Source organism: Leopardus geoffroyi, chromosome C3 (genome assembly GCF_018350155.1).
Source record: "Leopardus geoffroyi isolate Oge1 chromosome C3, O.geoffroyi_Oge1_pat1.0, whole genome shotgun sequence".
NCBI lineage: Eukaryota > Metazoa > Chordata > Mammalia > Carnivora > Felidae > Leopardus > Leopardus geoffroyi.
In genome coordinates this window covers 105,549,519-105,567,365 of record NC_059338.1, presented here as the reverse complement: position 1 = coordinate 105,567,365, position 17,847 = coordinate 105,549,519, and the positions used below count along the sequence as shown (strand labels likewise).

Here is a 17,847-nt window from a genome sequence, read left to right as displayed (position 1 = left end):
GAGGTCATAGAACACAAGCTTTAAAGTAAGTGAATCATGTGGGCCTCATTTATTTTTAAAAGAAACTTCTGAGAAGAGCTTAGAACAATTTTTTCCCCCCTGAGTGCCATTTCCCAAAGGTACTCACAAAACAATAAGGTGTGACTGTAATGGCTGCACTGAGTTGTCTTTTGGACAGTGTTAGAAGGGACATAAAGAAGGTGGACCGAGAACTGAGGCAGTTGAGATGCATCGACGAATGCACGCGATGCCTCTGCGACCTGTACATGCACCCATACTGCTGCTGCGACCTGCACCCCTACCCGTACTGCCTGTGCTACTCGAAGCGAGCGCGCTCCTGTGGCCTGTGCGACCTCTATCCGTGTTGCCTGTGTGACGTCAAGCTTTACTGCCTGCGACCATCTCTCAGAAGTTTGGAGAGGAAAGCCATTAGAGCCATAGAAGATGAAAAGAGAGAGCTTGCCAAGTAAAAGCACGTTTTACGATTTTTCATAGCTGGTGTATTAACCTTCTGAGCTGAAATGGGGGAGGGGATGCCACAGCTGGTACTCGGACAAAGACGAAAAGGGCTCAAGATAATAACTCTGGTAATTTTAGCAAAGATTTAAGAAAAGAAGAGTAAATGGGTCCAGGACAGGAACTGTAAGATTCTCAAAAGACAACGGAATGATGTCGATTGCCAAGGTTGTGTTGGTTTATGGTAGGAGGGCCGACATGATAAATAATGCGGCTTTAATGAGGGAAAGAAATAGGAGGTGTCATTAAAAAGCTATTGGAAGGAGCAAACTAAACATTTTTTCTGGTTATGAGTAAAGTGATTTGAGTAGATTTGGGCTTACAGAAATGACTACAGGAGAAGCAATAACAATTGATCAAATCCTTAATGTTCGCCAGAGGCTCTAAGAGCAGGGGAGAAAATTGAACAACAGAGGCGTTCCCTCGGTTTTGTAGGAGAACCCTTCTCCCATGCCCCAACCCCAGGCCCACTTAAAACCCATCCGGAGCTGGGCCTGTTACCTCGGCGCCCTCTCCGGCAGTAGCAAAGGTTGTGCTCGTGAACTACAGACCTGAGAGTCGCAGCTTTCAGAACAGAGTCGAGAGGGTTTTTTAATTGAATTGGGTAATGTTTAAAGCCACTTTTTACAATTTTGTTTGATTGCATTTCCTTTTATGGCCTGGAGAAGGTTTTCTAACTTTCCGCTACATGCCATCCGGTCTGGTACAACTGACGAAAACAATTGTTGAAAGTACTGTCCTCTGGTTAAATAAATTATGGTACGTCTATACACTAGGGTGCTAAGTAGATGTAAAGCAGGCTGATGAAGTATTTTATGTGTTGATGTATTACGTGAAAAAGGCAAGAAAAACTACTTAATATGCTACTACTCTTAAAAAGATGGGCACAAATGGATGATAGATTTTTTGATTGAAATATACTTGACACGTAACATTGTGCAAATTTATAGCGTGTTTGATACATTTCTATATTCTAATGATTGCCATTGTAGTGACAATTAGCACCTCTCCCGTGTTCCATAATTATCATTTCCTTTTAGTGGTTGGAATATTTACATTCTAGTCTCTTAGCAAGTTTGATGATTATAATGCAACATTGTTGTCTATATTTACTATACTGTGCACTAGATCTCTGAGACTTATTTACTACTCGTTGCAAGTTTCTATCCTTAAACAACATTGTTCCTATCCCAACAATCAATTAATAGGTTTTGAGACTGACGTGCTGCCTTCTGTGCTAAGGAGGCAGGTGATAGATTAATAGATTAGATAGATAGGTAGGTGGATGGATAGTTGGATGGACAGATGGAGAGATAGAGCCTGAGACAGAGACAGATACTTGATAACAGTGACCAGGATGTTCCAGAAGAAAGGACAATAGGGCAACTATTGTCCAAGTCATCAGTCACCAAGATCAGGAATGGACCTCTGACAATAGTCTGGGATGGGGCTATTGCGTTTAAACAAATCTACACTCAATTTGAAACAGTTTTTTTTTTTTTTTTTTTAAGATTTTATTTTAGGGGCGCCTGGGTGGCTCGGTCGGTTAAGCGTCTGACTTCGGCTCGGGTCATGATCTCACAGTCTGTGAGTTCGAGCCCTGCGTCGGGCTCTGTGCTGACAGCTCAGAGCCTGGAGCCTGCTTCAGATTCTGTGTCTCCCTCTCTCTCTGCCCCTCCCCTGTTCACGCTCTGTCTCTCTCTGTCTCAAAAATAAATAAACGTTAAAAAAAATTTTTTTTAAAAGATTTTATTTTAACGTTTATTTATTTTGAGAGAGAGAGAGAGAGAGAGAGAGAGAGAGAAAGAGAGAGCAGGGGAGGGGCAGAGAGAGAGAGAGGGAGTGAGAGAGAGAAAGAACCCAAAGCAGGTTCCACACTGCCAGTGTAGAGCCCAACTCAGGGCTCGAACACATGAACTGTGAGATCATGACCTGTGCTGAAATCAGGAGTTGGATGCTTAACCGACTGAGCCACCTCTGTGCCCCTGAAATAGTTTTTATTTTTACTGCTCAGAGTATCAAGTTATATAAGTTTTGCACACTGGGAGTTAGGAATTCCTTCTTTAATTGGTCTACATGAAGGGTTACTTGTGAGCAGGCCTGTATCTACCATCTTTGTGCCTCTGAATCCTTGAATACCCTTGATCCAAGTTCTTCCAGCCTTAGTCTCCTGACTGGCCCTCCTCCCCAGGCTCTTCAGATAAGGGTGCCTCTCTGTTGTCCACCCCCGGGTGCCCTCCACCAGCTCTAGGAGCCCCTACTTCTTGGCATGCAATAGACACAACCTCAAACTTACTTCTCAGCAGTGTGGTTTATATAAGAGATGATGCTTTCTATGCGTTGTGATACTTCTCCTGACAATGTCTGGATTGTGCTGACTTTTTTCCTGTGCCTGAGGCAGTATGTGAAGCTGGTGATGTCTTTACATTAATTCCCTGGTCTCTGAACTGATAACGCTGAGTCCTTTCTGGAAATGACCTCAGTCTTGCCTGCTGTGTCTCCTCCCAGCCACTTTCCTCCCGTTCATACCACCTTGTGAAACCCTCCTATGCTCTATTTCTGATAGCTTGACATTTCACTATCCAGAAAGGCTTTGTGTTGTTACCTGCAAACCTAAATATTCAATTTTCCTGACCATGGATGAAAATGTTAAATCCTGATCCAGCCCCAATCCCAGAGGACTCCTACTATTAATATTTTTTTCTTCCAGTGAAAAGCTTCTTTTTCCTTATTTCTCAGCTAGCTCCCAATCCATGACTAAGTAGATCCAGAAATATCATGTTGATTCACTTTTTTTAAACAATCTTTGCTGTGAAAACTTGCCTGAGGCTTTGTGGGTTTAGAAGTCATATTCACATGATCTTCTATCCCTTTAAAGAACGCTAACAGTTTGGTTAGGTATGACATGCCCTTTCTGATGCCAGGCTGCATTGTCCTGAAGGTTCTTTGTCCAACGGGAAAGATTCCCTGGTCTATAGCTGCCATTACCCCATTGGAATTGTCTTTCTGTCTGAGAGTCAACCTGCTCTTTTCACAACTGGTTAAGAAGGCTCATTTCTCCCATAAGTTTCCTGAGCATTCTTGCGTGTATGTTAGTTGATTGATGAGTGTGTGTTGTACGTGTGTGTTTTTAGACCAGGTATAGAAGGTCCAATCCATTTCCATTGTTTACCTAGCACCTTGGCAGTATCTTCCTTAGTAGAGACTCAAGTAAGTACTTCCATTTTTTTTTTTTTTTTTTTTTTTTTTTTTACCTTCTTTGATATTCTCTTTTCCTCCCCCAACTACCCTTTGCACCGCAAGCACTAGCAATTTCCCTGACTCTTCCTTCCTCTTCTGGATTTAGAGGGACTACGGTGACTGAATCTGGTTCCCTTTGTAAGAAGCCATGCCGCTAGCCTGTCTTAAGTTTGCGCCCGATTCACTACCACACTTCGTGGGCTTCCCTTTCCTCTATACCGAAGGGGCACAGACAAATGCACACCAGCCCTTCCTCAGCCCTGCCCTTAGGGGTTGACCATCTAATGGACGGAGCCCCCTTCTCAGCTCCGACCCCCGGTGCCTTGCAGACAAATGCTGGATTTGCAGCTGAGCTGGAGGGGCTCATTGGGCTCAGGCTCGCACCCTTTGCTGCTTAATACCCAGAAACTCAGCCTGATTTCCTCCACTTACCCAACTATCTGTGATGGGTCTCAATTTCTCTTGAAAATCCCCACATGAGGGGCACCATCTTCTGCAAACTTCAAAAACTGGCCCTCTCATTTCGTTCCTTGTTTACCCCTTCCTGTTCTAAGACCAAGGTTTTCACCGACTGGCTCTTATTTGGTGAGGCTAATGACAGCCTCTTGGTGAGTGCTTTGTGGGCCCAGTCGTACCTCAGGGAACTCTTTCTATCTCCCCTGCTCTGATCCACAGGCCAGGGCAGAGCAGTCTCTCCCTCAGAGTCCCTGCAGAGGGGGAAGAGAGTGTGGCCCCTTGTTACCCCTCCCCATAATTCCTTCATACCCACAGGTCTCCGAGCCCAGTCACCCCAGGGGGTAGGGGCAGGAATGGCTGTCCATCTAGGCCAAAGGCATGTCTATTATCTGGTTTCACCTTATTGGTTAATGACACAGGACTTGAGGCTGGGTCACTTAAAGCCTCAGGTTTCAGGGAAGTCTGAGGAAGGTGGAGCCCGGTCCAGCCTGATAAAGACACTCACCCTTTATCGAGCGAAAATTATGTGCCGCCTTTCGTCTTCACCTGATCCTTGCGACGTCTTGGCTGTTTTAGAGATGATGAAACAGATTCAGGAGCAGTGTTCTTGACCACTAGGAGCTGGGAAAGCCAGATTTGCCTGAGTCTGGGATTCCTGTGCTTAACCAGCCCGTCAGTGGTTCTCAAAGAATGGGCTCGGGACCAGCATCAGGTGGAACTGCTTAGAAATGTGAATTCTTGGCTCCTCCCTCAAGCCGCTGAGTTGGAAACTCTGGGGGTGGGGTCCAGCCACCTGTGTTCCAACAAGCACTGCTGGAGCCTCTGATGCCCCTGTATTTGCTACCCTGCCCCCGCGGAGTGACACTGTTCTTCAATATCATCCAAAAGTCAGAAGAGAGACAAGGCAGGAAAGGGGAAGAGACAGAAGGAAGAAGAGAAAGGGAAAGAGCAGTTGAAAAGGAGGAATAGAGTTTGTGGGTCTTTGGAAGGGGTCTAAACTTAGGAGAAAAAGCACAGTACTCCAAGGCCTACCTCCCTTTGGTCCTGAGTGGAGATAGGCCTCTTTTTGACACCTTCATTATTTCATTCAGCACCAGGCTGAAGCTCACTTACGGCTTTGTGAAAATGGCTGACCGTACAGCTCACCGTTGCTGAGGGCAGCGTGTTGCACATTCGGGAGCTTGGTGATACACTCAGGTGAACTGCAGCTCGAGGAGGGAGAAGACGCATATTCCCGAGTGGCAGTCATGGACCCCATCTGTCCACTCGCTTTCCCTCAGCTTCCCTGAGAGGATTCTGCAACGAGCCAGGGGGCTGATTTCCCTATGTTTGCTGTGGCCAAGCTCCAGCCTCACAATAACAACTATAGGAGGCAACCTCCCCCACCCCCACCACCTTTGCCCAGAACACTACAGAGCCATGGAAAATCCCTTGTGGGGTGATAGGTACCTGGCCAGACAGGAGTCAGTTAAATCTGACAAGTAAAATGTGGCTCCTGCAATTTCTCCTAAAGCCACCCCACCCCGCAGATCAGCCCCGACCAAGAAGCAAAAGGAAGGAGACACCTCCCTTGGCCTAGAATTTTTAGGCAATTTCCCAAAGACTCAGATTTGTGAGACCTCTGTGCAGCTGCCGCAGGGGCAAAGGGGCCAGAGTGACCCGGCCAGAGAAAGAGGGGGAATCTGAACAACAACAACAACAACAACATGCAATTGCACTCCAAGACTTCAGATTGATGACAGGAGGAGAAGGATCTGGAAGCCCACTTTGGCTTGTAGAACTGGCTCCCAGATCCATATCTGGGAGGGCAGGAGGCCTTCAGCAGAATCAGTTTAGCAGTAGTGAGGGGTCCTGGCACCCCTGCCTGGGGTCCTTGGTCCTGTTTTGTGAGGACCTTCGTGGTCCTTCGTGCCAGGGTTTGAGGTTTCTCATTCCACGTCCACACCATGGGAGGTTCCGGAGAGATCCAGGGGCACCCATTCTGCTCTCTGTTTCACTCTTGCCTTTGGCTGTTCAGGCTTCCCAGCCCTGGCCCATCCAGAGAGGGCACGGGACATCTTTGTGAGCTCCTCTCTGCCCATCCAGGGAGAGTAGAGTGCGTTTTCTCCTGTTTTGTTTTTTCCACAGAGATAAAGACCTTTTTTTTTTTTTTTTTTAATTTTTTTTTCCAACGTTTTTATTTATTTTTGGGACAGAGAGAGACAGAGCATGAACGGGGGAGGGGCAGAGAGAGAGGGAGACACAGAATCGGAAACAGGCTCCAGGCTCTGAGCCATCAGCCCACAGCCCGACGCAGGGCTCGAACTCACGGACCGCGAGATCGTGACCTGGCTGAAGTCGGACGCTTAACCGACTGCGCCACCCAGGCGCCCCTTTTTTTTTTTTTTTAAGTCCAGTTCTCTTCCTTTCTCCTTAGTATGGCCCGTGGGTACCCTGGCACACCCAGGGCATGAAAGACATCTGTACCCCATGCTCCCCAGGTTCCTTGGGGCCGGAGGCGGAAATGCAGCTCAGTGACCCTCACAGTCCTCTGGGTGCCTTGCGCAAGTTGTTTCTGTTGGCCTTGGTGTCTTCCAGGACAGCAGTCCATTGCGTCATTTTGCAAATTAGCTTCTAAGAGCCTTGCTTCGGAACCTTTGGTACAAGGGCTCACGCTTGTTAAGCCAACCATGTGAAAAATACAGATTCAGATCAGTACGTAGAGGATGACTTCATAAGAACACACACAAGAATCTACATATGTATGTAGAAATACACACACACACAGAGGAAAATCGAGCACCAAAATGTGAGATGCTCTGTACGATTACCGGTATTTTGCGACCTATTCCATTTTTTTTTTTTTTTTTTTTGCTTATCTGTATATTTTCTAAGTTTTCTACAATGAACTCATATAACTTCTTTAACAAAAAGCAGGGTACAAACAAAATTCAGCCTAAAAGGCAAGAACTAAAAAGGTATCTCAAACCAATCATCCAACTGCAAAGTTCAGACTTGTCAAACTGGAAGAAGTTCTAGAAATCACGTGCTCCAAAACCTTCCTTTGGAGGCCGAGTGTTGCAAGATGTGCCAGGAGTGTCTCTTAGAACACGGAGTTTAAAAAAAAATTTTTTTTATGTTAAAGGATAAAAAGAAGACCATTTCAGAACATTAGGTTGTCTTTGGAAGGATCGCCAAGTAGAAAGAAAATGGACCCTAGGGAAAGCCAGAGCACATAAGGCTAATGCCGGGCTGCCCAACCTGTGTGCCAAGCACTACAATAAATCCTTTTCGTTCATTAACTGATTTAGACCTCCCAACAACCCTAGAAGTAGGTTACTACGCTTGTCCCAATTTGACAGATGAGGAAACTGAGGCACAGAGAAGCGAAGTAATTTGTCCACGCGGCAGAACCAACGCTTGAACCTAAATGCTCTGGCTCCAGAGCCTGTGCCCTTAGGCACTTTGTGTTACTAGTTCTCGACACACCACAGGTGTTCAATTAGCCTGAGCTGCTGTTGTTACTTTGTTATTATGAAGGATTCACACAGGACTGTTGAGCGGCAACAAGGCAGCTCTATAGGGACCCCGGGGACCCGTGTTTGCCGCTCCAGGGGCCGCAGACAGTGGTATTTAACAACTAGCCACGTGGGAGTGGGAGACAGGAGATAAAAAGCCCTCATTTGTAGAGTTTTCCCATTTCCATAGTATAAATACCCCATCACATGGATTTCAAGCTGTCAACAGGAGGTCAGGGGGTAGGAGGGGGCCAGGGAGGTACACAATTAGCCCTTGCACGCTGATGGGACCCGGATCCGGTTCACGACCCCTCCAAGCTCACTGTTCCAGAGGGTGCCAGCCATCCAGCATTTGGAGCAGTCTCACAGTGGCAGGAAGAGACAGGCCCCGGTGGGCAGGGCAGAGGCAGGGCACTTTTGCCTTGTCATTTGCTGATGGAACTTTCAGGCTGGGTCTGTGTGACGGCCCAGTGGTGGCTCTAATCTTGTGGGTAGCAGGGCTGGGTTCTGAGGCTGAAAGACATCTTTATAATGATTTTAAATGATATCTTATTAGTTGCATCCCCTTAAAGAAACTCTTAAGAGTCTACATATAATAGTAGTAATAATAATGATCACAGTAATAATTAAGCAAGATTTCTAACGCACTAAGCACAATCTTAAGCAACGCTCATCATTTCATCTAATCTTCCAAAAAACCTATGGTGTTGGTACTGTTATTATTTCCATTTTACAGATGAGGAAACTAAGGCAAGTTTCCACAATTAATAAAAGGAGGATCTGGGATTTAAATGCAAGAGAAAGATCTGGAACTTCAAACAACCATCTGTTGTTAACAGAGGTTTACCTGTGGCGGAATGCGATTTACACGGGTGGACTCTCAGTGTTTCCTTTATACACTTGGGGAAAAGTTTGACTTTTCAGAATGACTAGTGTTCCTTTTACTATTAAAAAAAAAGAGAGAGAGGGGCGCCTGGGTGGCGCAGTCGGTTGAGCGTCCGACTTCAGCCAGGTCACGATCTCACGGTCCGTGAGTTCGAGCCCCGCGTCGGGCTGTGGGCTGATGGCTCAGAGCCTGGAGCCTGTTTCCGATTCTGTGTCTCCCTCTCTCTCTGCCCCTCCCCCGTTCATGCTCTGTCTCTCTCTGTCCCAAAAATAAATAAACGTTGAAAAAAAAAAATTTAAAAAAAAAAAAAAAAGAGAGAGAGAGAGAGATCAGGCGCCTGGCTGGCTCAGGTGGTAGACTATGTGACCCTTGACCTTTGATCTGAGTTCAAGCCCCAAGAGGGGCCCAGGGCTAACTTAAAAAAAAAAAAAAAAAAAATTATAATAATAATAATGAGAAACAGATCAAAATATTGCTTCTCAAGCTGTGTCTGAGATCTGAGCTTCTTCCCCCCACCCTCTCCTTTTTTCTAACTTCCAGATTGAGAAGAACAACAAATAGAATTCTGGCCTCCTCTTGCTGTAGCAGTAACATTTTAGGATCAGTAAACGTGTGCGGCTTTGAACCGGATCAAGTCAAAGTTCGGGTGAAGGACGGAAAGGTGTGCGTGTCGGCAGAGCGGGAGAACAGGTACGACTGCCTCGGGTCGAAAAAGTACAGCTACATGAACATCTGCAAAGAGTTCAGCCTGCCGCCCTGCGTGGACGAGAAAGACGTGACGTACTCCTACGGGCTCGGCAGTTGCGTCAAGATCGAGTCTCCCTGCTACCCCTGCACCTCTCCCTGCAACCCTTGCAACCCCTGCAGCCCCTGCAGCCCCTGCAGCCCCTGCAGCCCCTGCAACCCCTGTGACCCTTGCAGCCCCTGCTATCCCTGCGGGAGTCGCTTTTCCTGTAGGAAGATGCTTTTGTAAAGCGTGGGAACGCATGACTTAGTGAAAGGCACCTACTCCAGCCCGGCAGCTCTTCCAGTGTTTCTCTCCCCTCTTCCCGCGGCCCATGTTAGTTAAGTCGGTAGGAAACTGAATACATAACTGCAATCCACCCGCGCTGTGTGCAGGTCTCTTGGTTCAGTCGCTGCGGGAACCCTGCCTGGTGGGTGGGCGTAGGACTGGCGGTGGGGCACGAGACGAGCTGCGGAGGTCTGCCCGCTCTGAGTCCTCCTCCGCACCAGCTACCGCCAAATCCCAGGAAGAGATAGTTTCTGGGTGGGCATCCCCACACTGTTTTTCCAAAAGATCCAGTGAAATGGCCTAGCCCACAAACCAAACTGGGAAAGCAGACACGGCGACTAGGTAGGTAGAAGGCAAGCACTGTTAAAGCTGCCGCAGTGGGGAGCACCGCAGAGTGTGGCTCGGCCCGCGAAATGGGCCGGGGTTTTACTGGGGCAAAGATCGGAGTGCCAACGCGCGGGACTGAGGGGAAGCATGTCCACGGACCGAGGGTGGGGTGTCCCTAGGCAGCTTTCGTTTCTCAACATAACTGATTGGGGAGAACGGCCAGCTCGGGTTCAGGATGGTGTGCAACCTCCCTGTGATCGATTTCAACTATCTGCTCTTCTCAATCCCTGAAACTTCTTGGAGGCACAGAAGTTCAGTTCAAAGTTCAAGAGTGGAGAAATAACAGCTTTCCCAAAGTGCTAGCTAGCACAGAATGATAGCCTAATTCACCTGAATCGGATCCTCATGGACATGCCCATGAGCCATCCTTGATTGCCAAGACAGAAATAAGTGTGAAGGAGGAAGGAGCCCTTGGGGAGGGATCAGAATGAGACACGGGCGGGTTGCAGAGCGGACTCCTGCAGGGAACACAACAAACACCCTCACGTGTGCACGGTGAGTCGTTCAATGGTCTCAGCTGTGGGTGGGTTGAACAGTGGTTCTCAGCCTTTGGCCGCACCTTTAAAAATATGGATGCCAAACAAACAAACAGAGGTAGGAAGAAAAAGGAAGGAAGGGAGGAAGGAAGGAAGGAAGGAAGGGATGGAGGGAGGGAGGGAGGAAGGAAGGAAGGAAGGAAAAGAAAGATTTAAAAAAAAGAAAAAAGAGAACTTTTTAAAAAAAAAAAAAAAAAAAAGGTGACGCTTGGGTCCCATCTCCAGAGACTGTAACGTAGCAGATTTAAGGTACAGCCTGAGCCTCAAGACTTTAGAAAGCCTCCCCAGGTAATTCAAACATGCAACTAAGGTTAAGAAACTCTGCATGGGATCTTAAAGCTCTCCCAGCCTTTTTTCTTTAAAAGCTTCCTTCAAGTGCAAGGTTAAAGAATATTGATGGTGATAGCAGACCCATTTTGCTTTCAATTGAGGGAAGTAATGGCCCTCTAATACAGGTGGTGAAGAAAAAACATTGAACATCTCAAAAACTGATTACCCAGGAAGTAGGTATAAATAAGTATGTTTGTGTGGACCGAATCGTAGAGTTACACTTACAAGTGTCTTGCCATGATTTGATTTATAAATACTCTTGTTTCTCAGTCACAAATTTTTGAAAATGATTTTGGAAACATTTCACCCGTAGAGTCCATGGAATGCCCACACGGGTCCTAAACAAACAGGAATCCCTGTCCTCTGGAAGGCGCCACCCAGGGTGCTCTCGGCAGTGGTACGTTCCTTCATTTCCCCACTTACCTACTCACCCTCTGTTAGTCCAGCAGTTTATTCATTCATCGCACCTGCCAGCCAGACTTTATGATTTTATTTTATTTTTTCAACGTTTATTTATTATTGGGACAGAGAGAGACAGAGCATGAACGGGGGAGGGGCAGAGAGAGAGGGAGACACAGAATCGGAAACAGGCTCCAGGCTCTGAGCCATCAGCCCAGAGCCTGACGCGGGGCTCGAACTCCCGGACCGCGAGATCGTGACCTGGCTGAAGTCGGACGCTTAACCGACTGCGCCACCCAGGTGCCCCAGACTTTATGATTTTAAGTGCCCGTACTGTGCTCTGCGGCAGGGATGGGGAGAAGAAAATACCCCTTTCACAAATGCCTCAAATTGAGTTCAAGGAGGGGTAGCGTGGAGGGATTGGGGAAGAAGTGCCAAAAAACTGAGTTTACAAGGGCTAGGAGAGGCCAGAGGGGCCTTCCGGGTCTTGGGCATTTCCCTGGAATGCATTGTGGACATGAGTGCCTCGCGGGATGCTTCAGGGAAGCAGGAGGCCACCCCTCAGCCCACAGCCCGGCCTGTAGTGGGTTGGTAGCCTGACTCTGCTCGCCCGCCCTCACCATGAAAGACTCTATATAAAGGCAAGTGTTTGGTGAGTACCTGCTATGTGTCAGGAGCTATGGTCAATGAGCAGTACCTGTCCGGGAGCTTCTCATAGCAAAGACAAGACCAACACCCGTGATCTAATTGTCATGACACCTGGCAGCGTGGAATCAAGAACTAAATTGTGCCGTGTAGGTGTTAAGTGCCTTCCGTTCAAGGGGAAGGGGTGGGGGAGGGTGAAGCCAGGCAGAGGAGGCAGAGCTTGGGTGTGGGCCTTGTCTGCATCCTTGAGGAAAGGCATAAAGCAGGGTGCGTTCCGTGAACTAACCAGGCTCCGGAGAATGAGGAAAAAGCAGAGACGAGCGAGGAGAAAGAGGGAACATTTGCTGTTCTCAGAACTGTCTTTCACTGGTCAGACGGGCCACTGGGGCTTAGATAGCTCTGCTGCGGCCTTTGGTACACTTGCAGCTCAGAATCTAACTGAAACACCGTCCTTCATCCACCAGGGTGGGAGATGGGAAAGGGGGAGACTCTGGAGTGAGCAGAGGTGAGAAACTGGCCCAGGGGATAACTGAAAGATGAGGGAGCCTCTGGGCTACTTCACTGTCCAGCATGTTCTGGCGAATGGACGTACAAATTAATACACCACCTTCTAATACACGTGCTTGGTAAATATTGTAGAACTCAGGTTGGAGATGAAGATTGTTGCATTTCTTAGTGGACACCGAATACATTCTAGAGCTAGGGAGCTGTTTAATAGTATTCTCCTGAAAAAGCTTCTCAGGGACAGGATTGAGGGGAATCCATACCCCCTGGCTACCATGGACTGAGCGTTCTCTATTAAAACTTGTGTAGGAAAGGATTGTATAAAGTGACATTAAAGATCTTCAGTTGACTGTTCTTCAGTCATTGTAAAGTCATCTTATTTACAAATTGTTCATGTCCCCAGAACTAACGGAACAGGCACACACGCACAGGCCCCACAGGCACGCACACAACCCCGCTCTGTTGGGAGTCACTTCCGCCCTTAGTAGAATGGGGACCACCAACCATTGGAGCATCTGGAATCCCAACTTCTCTTCCCTGCACAAAAATTCCTTCTGTCTCTGTCTCTCTCTGTGTCTGTTTCTCTTTCTCTGTCTCCCTCTCTCCCATACAAACCTAGGAGTGTCACACACTGGAAGAGGTTGGGACACTCCGATAAAGCCTTCCGGCTGAGGACATTATGCTGAAAGTTAAGGGAAAATTGATACCCGAGCCAGAAGAAACTGTGGGTTTGTAAGAAAAGTAAGGGACGGAGGGTCTTGCTGGGTGACCTAGATGAAATCAAGCGAAGTTTGTAGGGTTGTGGGCATGTACCGGAGCATTCTCAACGTTTATTTATTTTTGGGACAGAGAGAGACAGAGCATGAACGGGGGAGGGGCAGAGAGAGAGGGAGACACAGAATCGGAAACAGCCTCCAGGCTCCGAGCCATCAGCCCAGAGCCCGACGCAGGGCTCGAACTCACGGACCGCGAGATCGTGACCTGGCTGAAGTCGGACGCTTAACCGACTGCGCCACCCAGGCGCCCCTGTACCGTAGCATTCTCAACAGACTCTCGGAGGAGTTGCATGATTTGTGATCATGGGTAGAAGATGAACTCTGAAGTTGCCCTCAGGGAGCACCTGCTTTCCACGCTGACCCAGAAGCACTTCTTTCCAGTCTGGAGCTGTACAGTAAGTATTGGGGGCTGTTTCTAAAATCATAAAACAAAAACTAACTACATCACTGCTTAGGCCACTGGATCTTGATGAATGGCTAAAATTTGACAATTTTAAGTACTCTTCTCCCTAACCACGCCCAAGTTCTGGTACCACTTTTAGTCACCCAAAGGTCAATAAACCTGGCTTTGACAGGGGATGAGGCCCATGATTCGAGGGCCTTGGGTGTGTTTCAGAGAACGTGTCAGTAACGGAGGACTCCTAGAGCCAGGATGCAAGAAGAGATGTTGGAAATCCAGAATTCACTGTTCCTGAGGCAACTGGTCTACCAGTTAGAACCTTTTCCAGTAGGGTCATCTTTCTCTTTGCATAGTAGAGAGCTCCCCTACAGGCATGCACATAACCCTGCACAGCTGGAATAACTTCTTCCCTTAGTAGAACTCGGACCACCAAGCATTAGAGTATCTGGAATTACTAGCCTGGAAGGTTCTGGGGGAAGATACCCCTTCCCTTCAACTGAAATTTGAACTGTATAACTGTTTCACACACTAAACTAAAGAAAATGATCTGAAAAGAGTTTTACCCTGGTTTGTCAATTTATTTTTTACACTCATAAATTCATAGGTAAGAAATTCAGACAGAGCATGGCAGGAACCTTCTGGAGGCTTCTTCACTCACTCTCTGGCACCTGGGATGGGATGACTGCAGGGTTGAGCTTAGCTGATGTGGTCACCTGGTCAGTGATTTCAGGTGAAAAATCTTAAACAGCGGTATACAAAATGTCATCATATGTGTAAACAATTGCTTTTATTGAAAGCAATACAGCAATATTAAAACATAATATTCAACATTTAAAAATATTTTTACTCATGGAACATTTGAAATTAATACTGCATTAAAAGATTATAGGAATACAGTCACCATGCCTGTGAAAATAACTACTAGAGTCAAACACAAATAAGTTTTGTCACTAGTTTCTTTCCCATATGTTTGTGGTTATTAAAACCATTTAGATTGAAAATGGATCAAGGCTTACCGTTGTTTCTATAAATATAGTTTCTATAAATTATACAAATATAGTCTGTATCCCAGATTTTCCAGGACAGCCCGGTGACCGAGTCCTGGTTTGGGGATGGAATATTGTGGTTCAGGAGTATTGCCCGTGTGGGAGTCGGGGTCTGCTGACTGAGGTGTTAAGGGCCTGGGACAGGTTATTCAGATAACAGCAACGGAGTGAAAAGGCACAGTAGCAAAAAAGGTGTTTGAGCCAAACTGGCAGCCCTTGAAGAAGCTTTCAAAGGAGGCAGGAATGCCTGAGACCAGCATGTATCTGGGCAAAACAACTCGATGATAGAGTAGGCAACTATTTTGGAAGAGGAAGTTGGTTTTCTTGAGTCAGCAGCTTAGTCACCTTCCGGTATTATCAGGATCCAATATTTTTAGCCTTCAGGACCTGGCCAGGGCCTTCTGAGGCGGATCCACCTCCTACGAAGGGGTGGGTTCTGGAAGAGTAGGCCCATGGGGTTCAGCTGTGGGAGGAGCCTTCGTTCCTCCTTCACGTGAACCCTCACAAAGACGCGCTCTGTGCCCAGCAGCCTGAGAGAAGCAAGCAGGCTGCAGAAATGGCCCACACCCAAATCTTTGCCTTTGATGAGTTTTCAGTCCAGCGTGGGAGACACATAAAGTGAAAAGTTATAATTACACCTTATCAAGGATTCCTATTCAGACAGAACCAAGCACTGAGGGACACACAGAGGACAGCTCCACTAGCCACAGGGCAGCTGGGGTGACTCAGGTGGCCCGTCGGGTGGCAGGCCTCACACACGCCCTTTCTAAGTCCTCACTCCCTCAGTGGACAAATGAAATGCTCCTCCTGGGTCTGTGTGAGCTCTTCTGAGGAGCCCCCTTATCTTTCCAAGCTCTTTTGCTTCTTTCCCTATTTTCTGCCCTTTAGGGATCTGTCAGAGTCCAGGCAGGAAACTGAGCCTACACTCAGCTGGAATTTTTTTAAAGCCTTAAGTAATAAGGGATGTTGATGCCCACGGTAACTACCAACAGAGAGAAGCTGCTCTCAACCTGACCTGCAGAGGCAGGGGAAGAAATGGGATCACCGGTGTCCAGATGACATCTGGGACCCTGGGCGAGGAGCTGCTTGAAGGGTGTGGCTATAGAAGGGTGCGCCTGCTGCCAGAAGGACTGCCCAGCAGGTGGGGAGTGAGAGGAATAGATACTCTCGCCCACTCTTTCCTCCCTGAGAGTGCATCCCATTGACCAACCACAGTGGAAGGTGAGAGAGCCCTGGTGATGTGCTTTGATGAGGTTAGCCACTGAGGGGTAACAACAAAACAGAGAAGACCTTAATATGAAACTTCAGGGTTAATGGAAAATAGCCAAGGCTCTTTCCTTTTATCTTTCCTCCTTACCTGCTTCCTGCTAGGCTTCCAGGGCCTCATGCCAGGCATTAAAGGATCAGGGATCAACAGGCCAGACCGGGATCTCCACTTTATGGAGCTCATAGTCTAGGTGGGAGACAAATATAAAGCATACAAATAAAGGGATACAGGAATGGGATGGACGAGCTCAGAGAAACAACCCTGAGGTCTGGTTTTGATTCTCCAAAGGCGGCCACATAGCTCCTTGCTCCTAGAACTACAGTGTCTGAAGAGACCCCATGAAAACTCTCGCTGAGAGCAGGTCCTAGAAAGCCCACATGATAGACCACGCAAAATTCAGGGGCAAAACGCTTCTCAGCCCCACAGTCACTGTCCCCAGATCCTCTGTTATCCTTCAGCATCTCTACCCCTTTGGCTTAAACCTATACACTCTTCCATAATATGTCACAGAAGAGAAATTCAGGAGGACGTTTTTTAACCTTGGGAGAAGGAAAACCATCAGAGCAAGATGGGGTTCCCAGTGCACAGTGAAGGAAACCATCAACAAAACGACAAGTCAACCTACTGAATGAGAGAAGATATTTGCAAACGATATATCCAATAAGGAATTAATATCCAAAACAGATAAAGAACTTATACAACTCAATACCCCCTTCCAAAACAAACAAACAAAAAAAAAAACCACCCAGACAATTTGATTAAAAACCGGGCAGAGGAACTGAACAGACCTTTTCCCAGAGAAGACCTGCCAATGGCCAACAGACACACGAAAAGATGCTCAGCATTGCTAATCAGGGAAATACAAATCAAAACCACAATGAGATACCACTTCACACCTGTCAGGATGGCTAGTGTCAAAAAAAAAAAAAAAACAAGAAATATGTGTTGGCAAGGATATGGAGAAAGGGGAAGCCTTGCACACTGTTGGTGAGAATGCAATTGGTACGGCGACGGTGAAAAACAGTACAGAATTTCCTCAAAAGATTAAAAGTTGAAATCCAGTGCGATCCAGCAACTTCACTTCTAGGTATTTACCCAAAGAAAACGAAAACACTAATTTGAAAAGATACCTGCACCCCTATGTGTATTGCAGCATTATTTACAATAGCCAAGATATAGAAGCAATCCAACTGCCCATTGACAGATGATTGGATAAAGAAGATGTGGTATATATATACAACGGAGTATTACTCAGCAATCAAAAAGAATGAGATCTTGTCATTTGCAACTGCATGGATGGAACGAGAGGGTGTTATGCTAAGTGAAATAAGTCAGAGGAAGACAAATACCATATGATTTCACTTATATGTGGACTCTAAAAAACAAAACAAATGAACAACTAAAACAAAATAGAAACGGATGAATAAATACAGAGAACAAACTGGTAGTTGCCAGAGGTGAGAGAGGTAGGGGGAAATGGGCCAAATAGGTGAAAGAGATTGAGAGCTGCAGACTTCCAGTCATAAAATAAGTAAGTCATGGGGTGGACAGTTCGGCATAGAGAATATAGTCAACAATACTGTAATAACTTTGTAAGGTGACAGATGGTGACTACACCCATGGTGAGCTTTTCATAATGCATAAACGGATATAATATTGTATATCAACGTTTATTTATTTTTGGGACAGAGAGAGACAGAGCATGAACGGGGGAGGGGCAGAGAGAGAGGGAGACACAGAATCGGAAACAGGCTCCAGGCTCTGAGCCATCAGCCCAGAGCCCGACGCGGGGCTCGAACTCACGGACCGCGAGATCGTGACCTGGCTGAAGTCGGACGCTTAACCGACTGCGCCACCCAGGCGCCCCAATATCAACTGTAAGTTTTAAAAATATATTTATAATCTGACAATACCTCAAAAACGAAGAAAAAGCAAACAAAAGATGGGATA

General features: G+C 46.9%; 1 protein-coding gene across 1 annotated transcript; it reads left to right on the top strand.

Moving 5' to 3' along the window:
• Positions 1-19: 19 nt before the first annotated feature.
• On the top strand, positions 20-9,698 carry ODF1 (outer dense fiber of sperm tails 1). Its single transcript, XM_045454012.1, has 2 exons — positions 20-466; positions 9,136-9,698. The coding sequence occupies exons 1-2, from the start codon at positions 150-152 to the stop codon at positions 9,566-9,568; spliced, it is 750 nt and encodes a 249-aa protein (XP_045309968.1). The 5' UTR covers positions 20-149; the 3' UTR covers positions 9,569-9,698.
• The last annotated feature ends 8,149 nt before the right edge of the window (positions 9,699-17,847 follow it).